General features: G+C 43.2%; 2 protein-coding genes across 3 annotated transcripts in view; one reads left to right on the forward strand and one right to left on the reverse strand.

Annotated features, from left to right (window-relative positions):
* Positions 1 to 5,831, forward strand: part of LOC139556684 (sorting nexin-17-like) — an 87,501-nt gene extending 81,670 nt beyond the window's left edge. The window contains exons 11-15 of one of the 2 annotated variants that reach the window (XM_071370925.1): positions 3,217 to 3,351; positions 3,477 to 3,554; positions 3,980 to 4,054; positions 4,896 to 4,937; positions 5,226 to 5,831. In XM_071370925.1, coding sequence (XP_071227026.1) covers positions 3,217 to 3,351; positions 3,477 to 3,554; positions 3,980 to 4,054; positions 4,896 to 4,937; positions 5,226 to 5,345 — 450 coding nt within the window. In that variant the 3' untranslated portion in view covers positions 5,346 to 5,831. The remainder of the gene's footprint in view (positions 1 to 3,216; positions 3,352 to 3,476; positions 3,555 to 3,979; positions 4,055 to 4,895; positions 4,938 to 5,225) is intronic. The other variant, XM_071370926.1, reaches the window with a different exon arrangement.
* Positions 5,832 to 13,083: 7,252 nt separating this feature from the next.
* LOC139556682 (zinc finger protein 513-like) overlaps positions 13,084 to 20,450 on the reverse strand; it is a 42,197-nt gene continuing 34,830 nt past the window's right edge. Inside the window, exons 4-5 of the mRNA XM_071370922.1 lie at positions 18,680 to 19,462; positions 13,084 to 14,174 (exon numbers count right to left, since the gene is read on the reverse strand). Coding sequence (XP_071227023.1) covers positions 13,234 to 14,174; positions 18,680 to 19,462 — 1,724 coding nt within the window. The 3' untranslated portion in view covers positions 13,084 to 13,233. The remainder of the gene's footprint in view (positions 14,175 to 18,679; positions 19,463 to 20,450) is intronic.

Consider the following 20,450-nt stretch of genomic DNA (forward strand, 5'->3'; position numbering starts at 1 on the left):
GCTATAGACCACCTTCTGCCCCCAGCTGTGCTCTGGACACCATATGTGAACTGATTGCCCCCCATCTATCTTCAGAGCTCGTGCTGCTAGGCGACCTAAACTGGGACATGCTTAACACCTCAGCCATCCTACAATCTAAGCTTGATGCCCTCAATCTCACACAAATTATCAATGAACCTACCAGGTACCACCCCAATTCCGTAAACACGGGTACCCTCATAGATATCATCCTAACCAACTTGCCCTCCAAATACACCTCTGCTGTTTTCAACCAAGATCTCAGCGATCACTGCCTCATTGCCTGCATCCGTAATGGGTCAGCGGTCAAACGACCTCCACTCATCACTGTCAAACGCTCCCTGAAACACTTCAGCGAGCAGGCCTTTCTAATTGACCTGGCCGAGGTATCCTGGAAGGATATTGATCTCATCCCGTCAGTAGAGGAAGCCTGGATATTTTTTTTAAATGCCTTCCTCACCATCTTGAATAAGCATGCCCCATTCAAGAAATTTAGAACCAGGAACAGATATAGCCCTTGGTTCTCTCCTGACCTGACTGCCCTTAACCAACAGAAAAACATCCTATGGCGTTCTGCATTAGCATCGAACAGCCCCCGTGATATGCAACTTTTCAGGGAAGCTAGAAACCAATATACACAGGCAGTTAGAAAAGCCAAGGCTAGCTTTTTCAAGCAGAAATTTGCTTCCTGCAACACAAATTCAAAAAAGTTCTGGGACACTGTAAAGTCCATGGAGAATAAGAACACCTCCTCCCAGCTTCCAACTGCACTGAAGATAGGAAACACTGTCACCACCGATAAATCCACTATAATTGAGAATTTCAATAAGCATTTTTCTACGGCTGGCCATGCTTTCCACCTGGCTACCCCTACCCCGGTCAACAGCACTGCCCTCCCCTCTGCTACTCGCCCAAGCCTTCCCCATTTCTCTTTCTCCCAAATACAGTCAGCTGATGTTCTGAAAGAGCTGCAAATTCTGGACCCTTACAAATCAGTCGGGCTAGATAATCTGGACCCTCACACTCTTGACCCTAACAGCTACAGACCTATATCTATCCTACCCTGCCTTTCTAAGGTCTTCGAAAGCCAAGTCAACAAACAGATTACCGACCATTTCGAATCCCACCATACCTTCTCCGCTATGCAATCTGGTTTCAGAGCTGGTCATGGGTGCACCTCAGCCACGCTCAAGGTCATAAACGATATCTTAACCGCCATCGATAGGAAACAATACTGTGCAGCCGTATTCATTGACCTGGCCAAGGCTTTTGACTCTGTCAATCACCACATCCTCATCGGCAGACTCGACAGCCTTGGTTTCTCTAATGATTGCCTCGCCTGGTTCACCAACTACTTCTCCGATCGAGTTCAGTGTGTCAAATCGGAGGGTCTGTTGTCCGGGCCTCTGGCAGTCTCTATGGGGGTGCCACAGGGTTCAATTCTTGGACCGACTCTCTTCTCTGTATACATCAATGATGTCGCTCTTGCTGCTGGTGATTCTCTGATCCATCTCTACGCAGACGACACTATTCTGTATACTTCTGGCCCTTCTTTTGACACTGTGTTAACAACCCTCCAGGCGAGCTTCAATGCCATACAACTCTCCTTCCGTGGCCTCCATTTGCTCTTAAATACAAGTAAAACTAAATGCATGCTCTTCAACCGATCGCTGCCTGCACCTGCCCGCCTGTCCAACATCACTACTCTGGACGGCTCTGACTTAGAATATGTGGACAACTACAAATACCTAGGTGTCTGGTTAGACTGTAAACTCTCCTTCCAGACTCACATCAAACATCTCCAATCCAAAGTTAAATCTAGAATTGGCTTCCTATTCCACAACAAAGCATCCTTCACTCATGCTGCCAAACATACCCTTGTAAAACTGACCATCCTACCAATCCTCGACTTCGGTGATGTCATTTACAAAATAGCCTCCAATACCCTACTCAATAAATTGGATGCAGTCTATCACAGTGCCGTCCGTTTTGTCACCAAAGCCCCATATACTACCCACCACTGCGACCTGTACACTCTCGTTGGCTGGCCCTCGCTTCATACTCGTCGCCAAACCCACTGGCTCCAGGTCATCTACAAGACCCTGCTAGGTAAAGTCCCCCCTTATCTCAGCTCGCTGGTCACCATAGCAGCACCTACCTGTAGCACGCGCTCCAGCAGGTATATCTCTCTGGTCACCCCCAAAACCAAATCTTCCTTTGGCCGCCTCTCCTTCCAGTTCTCTGCTGCCAATGACTTGAACGATCTACAAAAATCTCTGAAACTGGAAACACTTATCTCCCTCACTAGCTTTAAGCACCAGCTGTCAGAGCAGCTCATATATTACTGCACCTGTACATAGCCCATCTATAATTTAGCCCAAACAACTACCTCTTTACCTACTGTATTTATTTATTTATTTTGCTCCTTTGCACCCCATTATTTCTATCTCTACTTTTTCTATCTCTACTATCTCTACTCTTTTTTTTTTTTTACTTGCTATATTGTATTTACTTCGCCACCATGGCCTTTTTATATTTTTATTTATTTATATATATATTTTGTTTGTCTTCACCTCCCTTATCTCACCTCACTTGCTCATATTGTATATAGACTTATTTTTCACTGTATTATTGACTGTATGTTTGTTTTACTCCATGTGTAACTATGTGTTGTTGTATGTGTCGAACTGCTTTGCTTTATCTTGGCCAGGTCGCAATTGTAAATGAGAACGTGTTCTCAACTTGCCTACCTGGTTAAATAAAGGTGAAATAAAAATAAATAAATAAAAATAACATACAGGTTACAACATGTCTACAGACTGCCTGATATTGTGTTGACGATAAGCAATAGGGATGACTGGATCATTCATTTCTATGAGGAGTTGGAAAGATGATGATGATCATGATGGTAATGATGATGATGATGACAGTGGGGGAGCAGGGAGTGGAAGATGCAGGAGACGATGATGATGATGATGATGATGATGATCATGATGGTAATGATGATGATGATGACTGTGGGGGAGCAGGGAGTGGAAGATGCAGGAGACGATGATGATGATGATGATGATGATGATGATCATGATGGTAATGATGATGATGATGACTGTGGGGGAGCAGGGAGTGGAAGATGCAGGAGACAATGATGATGATGATGATGCTTGAAAGCCAGCCATAGTAACCCCCTCCCATCTACAGCAGGTCCCGGTAGCCAACGGAACAGCCTCCACCTCCCCCTGCTCCTCAGCCAAGTGTGAGGTGAAGTTGGAGCTGGCCTTCGAGTACCTGATGAGCAAAGACCGTCTCCAGTGGGTCACCATCACCAGCCCACAGGTCAGAGGTCAGGGGTCAGTCTGGGGTCACATAGAGTTTGTGACTACTGCTAATAAATGAAATCCAGTGTCTCTAGAGTTACTGTTTGTGTCTCTTGTATCTAAAGCCCTGGTTTGTGTCTTCAGGCAATCATGATGAGCATCTGTCTACAGTCGATGGTTGATGAGCTGATGGTCAAGAAATCAGGAGGCAGCATCAAGAAGGTGTCTGTCTGTCTGTGTGCCTGTGTGCCTGTGTGCCTGTCTGTCTGTGTGCCTGTGTGCCTGCGTGCGTCATTTTCCTGAGTGTGTGTCTGTCTGTCTGTGTGCCTGCGTGCGTCATTTTCCTGAGTGTGTGTGTCATTTTCCTGAGTGTGTGTGTGTGTCATTTTCCTGAGTGTGTGTGTGTGTCATTTTCCTGAGTGTGTGTGTGTGTCATTTTCCTGAGTGTGTGTGTGTGTCATTTTCCTGAGTGTGTGTGTGTGTCATTTTCCTGTGTGTGTGTCATTTTCCTGAGTGTGTGTGTGTGTCATTTTCCTGAGTGTGTGTGTGTGTGTCATTTTCCTGAGTGTGTGTGTGTGTCATTTTCCTGAGTGTGTGCGTGTGTGTTATTTTCCTGAGTGTGTGTGTGTGTGTGTTATCTCTGACAGATGCTGAGGAAACGTCCCAACGGCTCCCTCCACCGGTCTGAAAGTCAGCAAGCTGTGAAATCCCCCCCTCTACTGGTGAGACACGGAACTGCACGGGGCTTTGATCATAAAAATAGGCATTTTGTTAGCTTGAAATCCGGAACCTGTTTTGTGCTAACATTCCACTCCTTGTACTCCGTGTCATACCAAACATTTGGCTTGACAAGAAGTGGAATTATAGCTAAACAGACTGGAACCCAGGCTAACAGTTGGGTTTAGTTTTAATGTTTCGTATTATAGCTATACAGACTGGAACCCAGGCTAACAGTTGGGTTTAGTTTTAATGTTTCGTATTATAGCTATACAGACTGGAACCCAGGCTAACAGTTGGCTGTTTGAATTGGAAGGATAGGGTGTTTAATTTTAATGTGTTGTATTATAGCTATACAGACTGGAACCCAGGCTAACAGTTGGGTTTAGTTTTAATGTTCCCTATTGGAACGTTCACAATACATTTCATCTCGATGTTCTGGTGTCACTCAGGCAGTTTAGAGTTTTGATTGGGGACTTATTTGTGGAGGAATGTAACTGTTTTTCTGGGTGATTTGTGCTTCCAATGACGACTGTTTTTATATTTTAATGTAGATATCTATCTATATAGATGACCATTTTATTTATATATATATATATATATATATATGTAGGTGTGTGTGTGTGTAAAAATACAAAAACACAGTCATGGGAAGCACAAATAAAACATCACAAATAACCCATATCTATAGATAAATATAAAGATAGATGTAGATAGGAAAGGTTATGTGTATATTTCTGGTGTGTGTATGTAGGGTGCAGTTGTAAGGGTGCAATATGTCTTCCCTGTTAAAATAAAACACGTTTTCAGATGTTTGACATTGTTTTTCCGTCTTGTCCTCTGCAGGACTCCCCTGACCCAGACCGAGAACAGATAGTCAAACTCTCAGTGAGTAACGCTTCTGCTTTCATCTCCAAAAGCCTTGGGTTGAATGTTGAGGCCAAAAATTACATATAGAATCGTCATTATCAGTGAAATAGAATCGTTCATTATCAGTGAATTAGAATCATCATTAACAGTGAATCAGAATCGTCATTAACAGTGAATCATCATTAACAGTGAATCAGAACCGTTCATTATCAGTGAATTAGAATCACCATAAACAGTGAATCAGAGAATATGTATATAGTCTGCTTTAGGTGTCTGTTGCTCTTCTCTCTCCATATCTCCTCTCAGACCAAGCTGAGCTCTGTGTCACTCAGAGGGATCAGCGCCTCCAACTCGGCCAACGACGTCAGCGGCAACGATTTCCATGGCAACTACGCCTTTGAGGGGATCGGGGACGATGACCTGTAATATTCAACCCTCTTCCTCCTCCTCCTCCTCCTCATCATCCTCCCCCTGACTAACGCGGACCCGCAAAGATTCCAAGCCGAGCTGAGCCAGGCAGAAATGAGTTTGTCTGGTTCCTGATTGTAGCCCTTCCCGAGGGTCTGCAAACCAACCATATCTTCTTGTTCCATCCTCTTCCTAAAAGGCCGCATCCTAAATGACACCCTGTTTACTTACGCAGCGCGGCACTTTTTAAGCAGAGTCCTGTTGGCCATTTGGGACACAGCCAAAACTGCCATCTATCTCAGTGGTTTCCCCGACCTTTTTTGAACCGTGCCACACTTTAATGGGAGATTTAAAAAAAATAATAATAATTTGGCACGCCTAAAATATCCCTATTAATTTGTTTTAGTGGTAATGACCTCCATCTGATCTGAAACATACTGCAAATCATCTATTTTCTGTGACAAATGTGTTTTAATCGATTAAATAGGATTAATTTGAACTGTTTTCATAGTTCCTTACTCATGATGGTTAATTTGTGTGTACCCCTTTAAGAGAACCCAGGACTCTGCACTATATTTTGTAGTATTTCCTGCTGGTTAAATAGGTCTTTAATTGTTAAAGGTTTAAGCTACAGACTAGTGGTTTTCTGCATTGTAGAAGTGCAAACACAGACACCAAGCCATGCTCCATAAGAAATGACTGACTTTGGCTAAGCCAAATCAGACTTGCCTGTACTAATGGTTTTCACAGACAAAATCTAATGGTTTTCACGGCCCATTCTCTTGTTCATCAATCAACTCGTTGTTTCTCCTATGTTCTTAATAAATGTCAATAATATTTAGAGAATAAAATCTCAAACTCGCAGTCTTAAGCTGGAAGTGGTTTAAACGAGGCCATCGCAACTGTCATTTTGAACGTGTTATTATTAGCATAATAATGGGCAATGGATGTTTTGCACTTCTGGACCATGTAGCAGTCTATATAGATTTATGTTCTTCTGTAAAAAATTAGGACATTCCGTAATTCTAAAAGGAGCCTCGTCTTCATCACAAAGTGTCATTCTAAGTGTATTTTTGTGTTTTCTTTTAGTGTGTTGATTCTGTCACATCAGAAATCCAAGGTACAAACCAGATAACTGATTTTGTAAAAAGGGTGTCAGATTCTCTCTCTCTCTCTCAGAGCTGTGTCTTCTTCCTTTTGACAACCAAGACGAGACAGAAGTCCGGCAGAAAGGCTTTTAACACAGTGATAATGAAAGCTGGTTAACCAATGAGCCGTATCTGTTTAGAAGTGTGGAAAATAAGTTGTGTTATTCATTTGGAGTTACTGCTTAGTGATACTACTTATACACACTATAACTGTTCAAATTTGCCAAAAATAGTTTTTCAGGAGCTTATTCTGAAGGGTGTATTTGTGTTATTGATCTCCCCTATTATTCACACCAGCGTTGTTGTAGTGAAGGTTGGTGACTACAATGCTCATGCATATTTCCTGTAAGATTATAATTTTAACGCCTTAATTTTGCCTGTTGCCTCTAGTCCACCAAAATCCAGTGTTGGGTTGCCATTGGTCAATTTACCAACCATGTTTCAGCCTTAGCTAATGGGAGCTCGCCAGATAGATTCTTGCAGAAGGAGACGTAGTTTGATTGGTCGGTCGGTTCGGCTTGCACTTCCCGAACCAATAATTTTTGCACAGTATTATGCCGCGTTCACGTACTACTGGGAATTAGGGAACTCTGAAATGTCTGACTTGGTTGTAGTTCTGCACGAGCTGCGTTCAACCAGTTAGCAAGTCGGACCTTTCAGAGTTTCCTTGTTCTGACTAGAACTTGAATGTGGCAATACAGCTGGACGACGGATATTTATTAAGTCATGTGGAGCACGAAAAACGTCATGGGCTTAGTCTCAAAAGGCACCCTATTCCCTATATAGGGCACTACTTTAGACCAGAGGTATAGGGACTAGGATGCCTTTTGGGACGTAGCCATAGAACATTTCCAAGGGGTTGTGAAACTCCATCTGTGATTTCTTCATTTTTTTTCTTTCCCGTTTTTTTGTTTCAGCCAATTTTTTAAGGTGTCTCATAAAAGCTAAAAATTATAGTTTACTAAAGCATTTTGCACAAAATAAGCATTAAAAAAAACATGGTATGAAGTCACTTTGTATAAGAAAAATCATTGTGAACATTTACTAATAATATCTGTATCATCCATAGTTTATTACAGAGCCATATATTTAGAGACTTAGGCCAAATACTATAATGTTATATATTGTTATAATTCTAGACATTCAGGTACATAGCAGTGTATAAATATTCCCCATGTAACGTTAATGGGTTGCTAACATGGCTGCTATAGAATGTTGTAGTGTCATGTTAATGGGGTTCTAACATGGCTGCTATAGAATGTTGTAGTGTCATGTTAATGGGGTTCTAACATGGCTGCTATAGAATGTTGTAGTGTCATGTTAATGGGGTTCTAACATGGCTGTTATAGAATGTTGTTCTAACATGGATGTTATAGAATGTTGTAGTGTCATGTTAATGGGGTTCTAACATGGCTGTTATAGAATGTTGTAGTGTCATGTTAATGGGGTTCTAACATGGCTGTTATAGAATGTTGTAGTGTCATGTTAATGAGGTTCTAACATGGCTGTTATAGAATGTTGTAGTGTCATGTTAATGGGGTTCTAACATGACTGCTATAGAATGTTGTAGTGTCATGTTAATGGGGTTCTAACATGGCTATTATAGAATGTTGTAGTGTCATGTTAATGGGGTTCTAACATGGCTGCTATAGAATGTTGTAGTGTCATGTTAATGGGGTTCTAACATGGCTGTTATAGAATGTTGTAGTGTCATGTTAATGGGGTTCTAACATGGCTGTTATAGAATGTTGTAGTGTCATGTTAACGGGGTTCTAACATGGCTGTTATAGAATGTTGTAGTGTCATGTTAATGGGGTTCTAACATGGCTGTTATAGAATGTTGTAGTGTCATGTTAATGGGGTTCTAACATGGCTGTTATAGAATGTTGTAGTGTCATGTTAATGGGGTTCTAACATGGCTGTTATAGAATGTTGTAGTGTCATGTTAATGGGGTTGAAACATGGCTGTTATAGAATGTTGTAGTGTCATGTTAATGGGGTTCTAACATGGCTGTTATAGAATGTTGTAGTGTCATGTTAACGGGGTTCTAACATGGCTGTTATAGAATGTTGTAGTGTCATGTTAATGGGGTTCTAACATGGCTGTTATAGAGTCATGTTAACGGGGTTCTAACATGGCTGTTATAGAATGTTGTAGTGTCATGTTAATGGGGTTCTAACATGGCTGCTATAGAATGTTGTAGTGTCATGTTAATGGGGTTCTAACATCGCTGCCATAGAGTCACCCTCAGTGTCCCAACTTTCTAAACACATGGCTCTGATTTATTGTAATCAAAAGTATTCTAAGATTAGATTAAAAAGTACATTTATCATTGTTTACAGACTTGTTGGGGGAAATTAGTTAAATGAAGTGTTTACAAATCCCACGTCTGATTTGTTGTCTTATTTTGAAGAACAAAGTTTTTTTTTTTGGGGGGGGGGGGGGGGGGGTTGTGGAACATTTTGTTGGGTTCATTTGGTAAATTTCAATGTATTATTTGGAAATAAAGAATGTGGCAGTCATCTCAGAGAAGATTGTGATGAAGGTGCATAGTTAAAACAGAGATTAGTCTGTAGGAATAAAAACATGTATTTCCACCATTTTGTTAACCATCCCACAGGAGTTCTCTCAAGTGATTCCCATTTGTAAGCTTCAACATAACCACCGGGCTTTTTCCTCTTGTTGACTTGTGGTAACAGACTAGAATAAACAGGAAGATAGCCTGGTCCAAACCCTATGGTCATTGAGCTATACAGCACAAACAGATCTGGGAGGACCAGGCTAAGAGGAGAATGCTGAATTAAATGGCATCTCAACCAGCTGTACCACAATGGCAAGTAAATGAATGCAAACCTATTGCCTGTGCTCCTATAGGTCAGCTAGAATGGATGTATGTTCTAATGTAAAGAATGATGTTCGATCATTTCCTAAATGGCACCCGAAAGTATCCCCTATCTAGTGCACTACTTTTGACCAGAGACCTATGGGGCCTGGTAGAAAGTAGTGCACTAGATAGGGGATATGATGCCATTTGCAATGGGGCCTGATAAAAAAAGTAGTGCACTAGATAGGGGATATGATGCCATTTGGGACACAAACATTTAAATGTTTCTCTTCAATGTTCTCTCGTGTGTCAGAGGCTAAGATACTCCGGGTCCCAAATGGAGCACTACTTTTGACCAGAGCCCTATTATAATAAACCATTCAGAGTATCAATATGAAGCCTATCAGGACGAGTGTCTGTTGTCATTGCTGTATTATACTGTTAAAGAACTAATAAAATGTATAGTTGCCAAATTCTAACAACAAGTGTCAGTGTTATTAGCCTGAAATGTTGGGGCCAATTTCTTTAACACGAACGCAATCCCCGCCGCGTCAAGTACAATGAGCTTGTCGACAATATAGGCCTTTTGATATGAATCACGGGCTAGTTCTGACTTGAGAGAATGATGCCCTCCTGTGTCAGTCATGGGGAAATGTCCCTGGTTACTTCAGTCAGAAGGACCAAGGAGCATAAAGAAAGTACAAGAGCAGTAATCTCACACTGAGTGAACAGAGTCCATGTTTATTTCAAAATACTTAAGGCAATTATGAAGCCACTGCATAAGAACAATAGTAACTCACGGTCCTTGTATATTTGTCCCATATAACACACTTAAAGGAGAGATTCACCCATTTTGACTTTTTTTTGCATCTGAGCGATGTTCTATGACTCAACTTGTCATACCAGCCGTATTTCTGCAGCTTGAATACCTCCGATACGCACAAGAACAATGACATTCAAAAATGAGTGACTCTTTCCTTTTAAATCGCTACACACAAGACATGGCTGTAATTCTGCCAGGGTTGGGATTGAACTTTTTAATTATCCTGGTTTTTAAATGAAGAGAAAATTTGGAATTTCATTTTACTGCCTGAATTGAAATGGGACTAAAAACAAACAGTTTCTATTGGACAAATTCAGGTAGGTGGAAACGTTCTGCAACAGAATGAACAGAATGAATACACCCGTTTTCTACATTCACACAACAGTTCCCTACACTAGACATGGTGCTTCAAACTATTTTCCATCAATTTTTTTTATTTTTTTTACTGCATATAGTAGTAGTAATTCACTTGATAAGATTTGTAAAGTTCATGGTCCTCGTATATTTGTCCCATTTTATAACAAACTTAATGCCACTGAAAACATCACATTCTTCGAGATGGGGGGGGAGAAAAACAAAGTTTATATATCATTAAAAAATATGCACTTCTAATGAGGAAATACAATCACATGAAATTAAAAAGCTATATATACTTAGTTCACACTAATCAGATCATGCTTCAACTTTACACGTCGTCTTGGGTTCCGTCTCAAATGGCACCCGCTGTTTAAACAGGGCCATAAGGAGCCATTCCCTTTATAGTGCACTGTTTAAACAGGGCCCATAGGGAGCCATTCCCTTTATAGTGCACTGTTTAAACAGGGAGCCATTCCCTTTATAGTGCACTGTTTAAACAGGGCCCATAGGGTGCCATTCCCTTTATAGTGCACTGTTTAAACAGGGCCCATAGGGTGCCATTCCCTTTATAGTGCACTGTTTAAACAGGGCCCATAGGGAGCCATTCCCTTTATAGTGCACTGTTTAAACAGGGCCCATAGGGTGCCATTCCCTTTATAGTGCACTGTTTAAACAGGGCCCATAGGGAGCCATTCCCTTTATAGTGCACTGTTTAAACAGGGCCCATAGGGTGCCATTCCCTTTATAGTGCACTGTTTAAACAGGGCCCATAGGGAGCCATTCCCTTTATAGTGCACTGTTTAAACAGGGCCCATAGGGTGCCATTCCCTTTATAGTGCACTGTTTAAACAGGGCCCATAGGGTGCCATTCCCTTTATAGTGCACTGTTTAAACAGGGCCCATAGGGAGCCATTCCCTTTATAGTGCACTGTTTAAACAGGGCCCATAGGGAGCCATTCCCTTTATAGTGCACTGTTTAAACAGAGCCCATAGGGAGCCATTCCCTTTATAGTGCACTGTTTAAACAGGGCCCATAGGGAGCCATTCCCTTTATAGTGCACTGTTTAAACAGGGCCCATAGGGAGCCATTCCCTTTATAGTGCACTGTTTAAACAGAGCCCATAGGGAGCCATTCCCTTTATAGTGCACTGTTTAAACAGGGCCCATCCTTGCTTCAAGTAAAAACAGACAGAAGGACGTAACAACGGGCTAACTTCACAGTTAATATGATCACAGCGAGCGTTTCCAAAGCAACACACTACACTAGCCTGGTCCCAGATCTGTTTGTGCTGTCTTGACAACTCCTATGGTCATTGACTGTAGTAGTTGGTTATGAAGAAAAGCACAAACAGATCTGGGACCAGGCTAAATCCACACCGTTAGAGCGCCTTAACGGGGCCAGGTTCAGTAGCCAAACATTGCAGATAGAAATACCATGAATAGAGCCGACATGATTCCTTATTCTACATTCATTCCTACCTGGACGTGGCCCAAGAAGTAACAGTAGGTGGGTTATTATGGGGAGAGGGGGGGGGGGGGGGGGTTGAGGGTTATTTTGAGGAGGGTTATGGGGAGGGGGGGTTGAGGAGGGTTATTATGGGGGTTGGAGGGTTATTATGGGGGTTGAGGGTTATTATGGGGAGAGGGGGGGTTGAGGAGGGTTATTATGGGGAGAGGGGGGGTTGAGGAGGGTTATTATGGGGAGAAGGGGGGGTTGAGGAGGGTTATTATGGGGAGAGGGGGGGGGTTGAGGAGGGTTATTATGGGGAGAGGGGGGGATTGAGGTGGGTTATTATGGGGAGAGGGGGGTTATTATGGGGAGAGGGGGGGGGGTTGAGGACTGGTAAATAGAGACTAGAGGAGTTGGAATAGCAGACTGGTAAATGGAGACTATAGAGGAGTTGGAATAGCAGACTGGTAAATGGAGACTATAGAGGAGTTGGAATAGCAGACTGGTAAATGGAGACTATAGAGGAGTTGGAATAGCAGACTGGTAAATGGAGACTATAGAGGAGTTGGAATAGCAGACTGGTAAATGGAGACTATAGAGGAGTTGGAATAGCAGACTGGTAAATGGAGACTATAGAGGAGTTGGAATAGCAGACTGGTAAATGGAGACTATAGAGGAGTTGGAATAGCAGACTGGTAAATGGAGACTATAGAGGAGTTGGAATAGCAGACTGGTAAATGGAGACTATAGAGGAGTTGGAATAGCAGACTGGTAAGTGGAGACTATAGAGGAGTTGGAATAGCAGACTGGTAAATGGAGACTATAGAGGAGTTGGAATAGCAGACTGGTAAATGGAGACTATAGAGGAGTTGGAATAGCAGACTGGTAAATGGAGACTATAGAGGAGTTGGAATAGCAGACGGGTAAATGGAGACTATAGAGGGGAAGGGGGATACCTAGTTAATAGGACAACTGAATTGTGGGTTGTAAGGCGTAAATGAAGTTAGGATATGTACGGCACTGTTGGTGTGTGTTGGGGGGGAGAACAGCATATGGTGGACAATGCAGGCAGTATTTAGTTGCGGACGTTAAAGTAGAAACCTCTTTCCAGTCCATTCGTAGCAACCCTCCTTACTTTCTGTTCAAAAGGCATCAAACATATCCAATAACAATCACCATGTTCTAGGATTTTACATAGCAGCTGCAGAAAAATCATTGACAAAAACAAAACGAAAAATCTAGGATTTTGCTGGTAGCTTAGCTGTCATTTCCCAATCTCATGTTCTGTGGTACAGCTCTGTTCCTATCTGGACATATACTGCATCGCCGCCTCTTCCCCTTTCCTCTGCGGCTGTCCCGCCACCCTTTCTTCCTCATCCTCTTCCTCACCCCCCTCTTCCTCGTGGGCGCCGGACATCTGAACTTTGACCCATCCGTCGGTGGCGAGGCCATGTTTCTTCTGGTGTCGTTTGTAGTTGTCCCAGTGTCCCGTGGTGTATCCACACTGCTGGCACTTATAAGGCTTCTCGCCCGTGTGTCTCAGCATGTGTCTCTTCAGATTCATACTCTGGTTACAGCTGTAGCTACACACTGCGCACTGGAACGGCTTGGCGCCTGAGTGGACCCGCTGGTGGCGTTTTAAGTTAGCCAGGTTCCCACAGGCGTAGTCACACAGGTGGCACTTGTACGGCTTCTCGCCCGTGTGCACGCGGTGGTGGCGTTTCAGGTTGTCGAAGTGGGCGGAGGCGTAGTCGCACTGAGGGCACTTGTACGGCTTCTCTCCGCTGTGCGTCTTCATGTGTCGCGCCAGGTGGTTGGGGTAGTGGGTGAGGAAGGGACAGGCGCTGCAGGTGTAGACCTTATCCCCACGCTCCCCGGGGCTGTTGGGGCCAGATGACTCCTTGGTCAGCATGTCCAGGGTGCATTTGGCACAGATCTGCGCAGTGGAGCCCTCCTCATCCTCCAGGGGGATACCACAGAGACGACAGGTAAAGGGGAAGAGCAGAGGAAGGAGAGAGTCTCTGTGTGTGTCCTCTGACTTCACTCCCACCACAGCTCTGACTCCAGGCCCAGGCCTAGTCCCAGTCAAACACCTTCCTAAAGTCCCAGCCCCGACCCTAGCCCCAAGTCCAGGCCCCTCAATAAGTCTTGGGGGCAGTTGCTCCAGTGGCGGTGGTAACCTTTGTCTGCTGTAGCGTGGCAGGTAGTCTCTGTTGTGGAGGTTTAGATCAGACCTCATCACTTCTGAAATCAGAGCAGAGGTGGGCCAAATTAGTCATCACACACACAGGGTTTTTGTTTATTTTTACATTGTAGAATAATATTGAAGATATCAAAATTATGGAATCATGTCGTAACCAAAAAAAAGTGTTAAACAAAATTACAATATATTTGAGATTCTTCAAAGTAGCCACCCTTTGCCTCGATGACAGCTTTGCATTCTCTCAACCAGCTAAATGAGGTAGTCACCTGGAATGCATTTTAATTAACAGGTGTGCCTTGTTAAAAGTTCATTTGTGGAATTTCTTTCCTTCTGATTGGTTCAAACGCATTAAGTTGTGTTGTGACAAGGTAGGGTTGGTATACAGATCATAGCCCTATTTGGTAAAAGACCAAGTCCATATTATGGCAAGAACAGCTCAAACAAGCAAAGAGAAACAACAGTCCATCATTACTTTAAGACATGAAGGTCAGTCAATGCGGAAGACTAAGAACTTTGAACGTTTCTTCAAGTGCAGTCGCAAAAACCATCAAGTGCTATGATGAAACTGGCTCTCATGAGGACCGGTATAGGAAAGGATGACCCAGAGTTACCTCTGCTGCAGAGGATTAGTTCATTAGAGTTTCCAGCCTCAGAAATCTGCACCTCCGACTGGCAGCTTCATAAAATAGTACCCGCAAAACACCAGTCTCAACAGTGAAGAGGTGACTCTGGGATGCTGGCCTTCTTGGCAGAGTTGCAAAGAAAAAGTAATATCTCAGACTGGCCAATAAAAATCAAGATTAAGATGGGCAAGAACACAGACACTGGACAGAGGAACTCTGCCTAGAAGGCCAGCATCCTGGAGTCGCCTCCTCACTGTTGACGTTGAGACTGGTGTTTTGCGGGTACTATTTAATGAAGCTGCCAGTTGAGGAATTGAGGCGTCTGTTTCTCAAACTAGACACTAATGTACTTGTCCTCTTGCTCAGTTGTGCACCGGGGCCTCCCACTCCTCTTTCTATTCTGGTTAGACAGTTTGTGCTGTTCTGTGAAGGGAGTAGTACACAGCGTTGTATGAGATCTTCAGTTTTGGCAATTTCTCGCATGGAACAGCCTTCATTTCTCAGAACAAGAATAGACTGACGAGTTTCAGAAGAAAGTTCTTTGTTTCTGGCCATTTTGAGCCTGTAATCGAACCCACAAATGCTGATGCTCCAGATACTCAACTAGTCTAAAGAAGGACAGTTTTATTGCTTCTTTAAATCAGGACAACAGTTTTCAGCTGTGCTAACATAATTGCAAAACGGTTTTCTAGTGATCAATTAGCCTTTTAAAATGATAAACTTGGATTAGCTAACACAACGTGCCATTGAAACACAGGAGTGATGGTTGCTGATAATGGTCCTCTGTACCCCTATGTAGATATTCATTTTTTTTTATCAGCCGTTTCCAGCTACAATAGTCATTTACACCGTATTTCTGATCAATTTGATGTTATTTTAAAATGGACCAAAATCATTTGCTTTTCTTCTAAGTGACCCCAAACTTTTGAACGGTAGTGTGTATGTATGTAAATATACATGAACACATCTTTAAAGTATTCCAAATGGTGTAACTGAAGTACTGATACAGGCCTAACTCTTTAGTTAACATTTTTCATGAGCTGACATGAAAAGATCCCAGAAATGTTAAACACAAACAAAAAGCTTATTTCTCTCCAATGTTGTGCACACATTTGTTTACATCCCTGTTAGTGAGCCTTTCCCAAGATACTATATAATAATCCATCCACTTGACAGGTGTGGCATATCAAGAAGATGATTAAACAGAATGATCATTGAACCTTGTGCTGGGTACAATAAAAGCCCACTGTAAAATGTGCAGTTTTGGCATAATACCACAGATGTCTCAAGTTGAGGCAGTGTGCAATTGTCATACTAATTGCAGGAATGCCCGCTAGAGAATTGAATGTTCTTTTCTCTACCATAAGCCGCCTCCAACGTCGTTTTAGATGATTTGGCAGTACGTCCAACCGGCCTCAGAACCACGTGTAACCACGCCAGCTTCTTCACCTGCGGGATTGTTTGAGACCAGCCACCTGGACAGCTGATGAAACTGTGGGTTTGCACAAACTGTCAGAAACCGTCTCAGGGAAGCTCAACTGAGTGCTCGTTCTCCTCACCAGGGTTTTGACCTGACTGCATTTCGGCTTCGTAACCGACTTCAATGGGCAAATGCTCACCTTCGATGGCCACTGGCATGCTGGAACAGTCTGCTCTTGATGGATGAATCCACGTTTCAACTGTACCGGGCAGATGGCAGACAGCGGGTACGTCGTCGTGTGAGCGAGCGGTTTGCTGATGTTAGCGTTGTGAAAAGACTGCCCCATTGTGGGGTTATGGTATGAGCAACAGGCATAAGCTACAGACAACGAACACAATTGCATTTTATCAATGGCAATTTGAATGCACAGAGATACCGTGACGAGATCCTGAGGCCCATTGTCATGTCTTTCATCCGCCGCCATCACCTCATGTTTCAGCATGATAATGCACGGCCCCATTTCGCAAAGACATGTACACACTTCCTGGAAGCTGGAAATGTCCCAGTTCTTCCATGGCCTCTATACTCACCAGACATGTCACCCATTGAGCATGTTTGGGATGCTCTGGATCGACTTGTACGAAAGCCTTTTCCAGTTCCCGCCAAAATCCAGCAACTTTGCAGAGCCATTGAAGAGGAGTGGGACAACATTCCACAATCAAGAGCCTGATCAACTCTATGTGAAGATGTGTCCCTGCATGAGGCAAATGGTGGTCACACCAGATACTGACTGGTTCTCTGATCCATAGTAGAGGTCGACCGATTAATCGGAATGGCCGATTTCAAATTTTCGTAACAATCGGAAATCGGTATTTTTGGGCGCTGATTTTTATTTATTTATTTAAAAAAAAAATAATTTTACACCTTTATTTAATCTTTATTTAACTAGGCAAGTCAGTTAAGAACACATTCTTATTTTCAATGACGGCCTAGGAAAAACGAGGCAGAACAACAGATTTTTTACCTTGTCAGCTCGGGGGATCCAATCTTGCATTGATTACATTGCACTCCACGAGGAGCCTGCCTGTTAGCGAATGCAGTAAGATAAGGTAAGTTGCTAGCTAGCATTAAATTTATCTTATAAAAAACAATCAATCAATGACTGTCATTGCTCCAATGTGTACTTAACCATCAATGCCTTTCTTAAAATCAATACACAAGTATATATTTTTAAACCTGCATATTTAGCTAAAAGAAATCCAGGTTAGCAGGCAATATTAACCAGGTGAAATTGTGTCATTTCTCTTGCGTTCATTGCACGCAGAGTCAGGGCATATGCAACAGTTTGGGCCGCCTGGCTCTTTGCGAACTAATTTGCCAGAACTTTACATAATTATGACAACATTGAAGGTTGTGCAATGTAACAGGAATATTTAGACTCATGGATGCCACCCGTTAGATAAAATACGGAACGGAATAAACGTTTTGTTTTCGAGGTGATAGTTTCCGGATTAGTGAAAGGTATATGGTTTAGAGAGAAATAGTCGACGCGTTATAATTCCTGTAATAACTTGCGGCTGAATTTGAAAGGGGTTCCTTCGTTATTTTACCGTTCATGTCTTCCATAGAGAATGTCTTGATCTACTTCAAATAAGATCTGTGTTTCGTGCAGGCTTAAACCGCCTCGACGTTTTGATACCCATGTAAATCTCACTAGGATAAGGTAACGTTTGTCAACATATTTTCATAAATCCACTCTACATTTTTTTTTATCTTCGCTTATATTTAGCCAATATTGATCAGAGTTACCTTGTCCTATGATATCTACACAGTTATAAAATTTGCACGGTGATGTAAGCCTACACGAAACACAGACCTTATTTTAAGTGAATCTAAAAATATCCTATGGAATAAATGAAGGAACCGCTTTTCAGATTTTGCTAGGTGTCATGGGAATTATGACTCTTACTTTGGTTGTCAATTCTTACCATGCCCATTATTAAAATAGGATTTCGTTTTCAACATTCATCACAGGTAACTTAAACTCATTTTTATTCAAACAGTTGAGAGTATTTGTCTCCTAAGCAGACTCTTCAGTATCATTGTCACTTCAGAGCTGTGAAGTGTTCATTGTTCATTCAGTATTGTTGCAATTGTCATTATTACAAAAATGTGTGTGTGTATGATATATATATATATTTAAAAAACATATATATATTTTTTTTTATAAATCGGCCGATTAATCGGTATCGGCTTTTTTTGTCCTCCAATAATCGGTATCGGCATTGAAAAATCATAATCGGTCGACCTCTAATCCATAGCCCTACTTTTTATCTGTGACCAATAGATGCATATCTGTATTCCCAGTCGTGTGAAATCCATAGATTGGGGCCTAATGAGTTCATTTCAATTGACTGATTTCCTTATATAAACTGTAACTCAGTGAAATCCTTTAAACTGTTGCATGTTGCGTTTCTATGTTTTCTGTGTAATTGAAAAATACCTTCAGCTGAAGCACTGTGCTCCTCCTTCCTCTTAAGACCATGCCCACTAGCAGGAGGACCAATAGGAGGAGGGCCAACAGCAGGAGGGCCAACGGCAGAGGGATCAGGTCTGACTGCTTCCTGTCCCGCCCCCTGTCCCGGCTGTCCAGCCACATGCATCCTCTGATGCCTCTTCAGGTTGCCTAGGGAACTGCAGGCGAAGGAGCAGCGGTCACACCTGTATGGTTTCTCCCCGGTGTGAATCCTCAGGTGTCTCTGCAGGTTGACCAGCTGGGCTGAGGCGTAGGTACACAGGGGACAGTGGTACGGCTTCTCCCCGTTGTGAGTCTTCATGTGCCTCTTGACGTGATTGGCATAGCGCGAGGAGAACCCACACAACTGGCAGGAGTGGAGCTTGGAGTTGGGACCGTCGTCACCCATTATGGAGTTGTCGTCCGTTACGTCCCCTCCTTCCTCGCTATCGTCCGCTTGCGACCGCGAACCGGAGCGAAAGCCACCGAACGCGCCGCTGAATTCCCCTCCTCCTCCTCCTCCTCCTTTGCAGCAACGGTGGCAGTAGGGTCCCACCAGATCCAGGCCGCAGCCCCGGCAGGACAGGTAGGGGGGGAAGGGGGGCTCGAGGTCGGGCTGGGAGGTTGGATCATCCTCCTGGTCCCTGCAGCTCTCGGTGGCGGTGCAGGGCTCATCTGCGTCACTCTCCATACTGAGATGGCTGAAGGCACAACTCTCTTCCTCATCCCCCAGAGGGTACACAGAGAAGCCGATCTCAGCCGCTACAGAGTCTGAAAGGAAGATAAAAAGCTGTTATGATGAATCCTTACAGTCACAGGGTTAAATAAACTATCAATAGACATGTAACAGACTGAGAACCCATCTACACAACAGGAGGAGAGACATGTTACAGACTGAGAACCCATCTACACAACAGGAGAGGAGAGACATGTTACATACTGAGAACCCATCTACACAACAGGAGAGGAGACATGTTACAGACTGAGAACCCATCTACACAACAGGAGAGGAGAGACATGTTACAGACTGAGAACCCATCTACACAACAGGAGGAGAGACATGTTACAGACTGAGAACCCATCTACACAACAGGAGAGACATGTTACAGACTGAGAACCCATCTACACAACAGGAGAGACATGTTACAGACTGAGAACCCATCTACACAACAGGAGAGACATGTTACAGACTGAGAACCCATCTACACAACAGGAGAGACATGTTACAGACTGAGAACCCATCTACACAACAGGAGAGGAGACATGTTACAGACTGAGAACCCATCTACACAACAGGAGAGGAGACATGTTACAGACTGAGAACCCATCTACACAACAGGAGAGGAGAGACATGTTACAGACTGAGAACCCATCTACACAACAGGAGGAGAGACATGTTACAGACTGAGAACCCATCTACACAACAGGAGAGGAGACATGTTACAGACTGAGAACCCATCTACACAACAGGAGAGGAGAGACATGTTACAGACTGAGAACCCATCTACACAACAGGAGAGGAGAGACATGTTACAGACTGAGAACCCATCTACACAACAGGAGAGGAGACATGTTACATACTGAGAACCCATCTACACAACAGGAGGAGAGACATGTTACAGACTGAGAACCCATCTACACAACAGGAGAGACATGTTACAGACTGAGAACCCATCTACACAACAGGAGAGGAGAGACATGTTACAGACTGAGAACCCATCTACACAACAGGAGAGGAGAGACATGTTACAGACTGAGA

The sequence above is a fragment of the Salvelinus alpinus genome, chromosome 27 (genome assembly GCF_045679555.1).
Source record: "Salvelinus alpinus chromosome 27, SLU_Salpinus.1, whole genome shotgun sequence".
Lineage (NCBI taxonomy): Eukaryota > Metazoa > Chordata > Actinopteri > Salmoniformes > Salmonidae > Salvelinus > Salvelinus alpinus.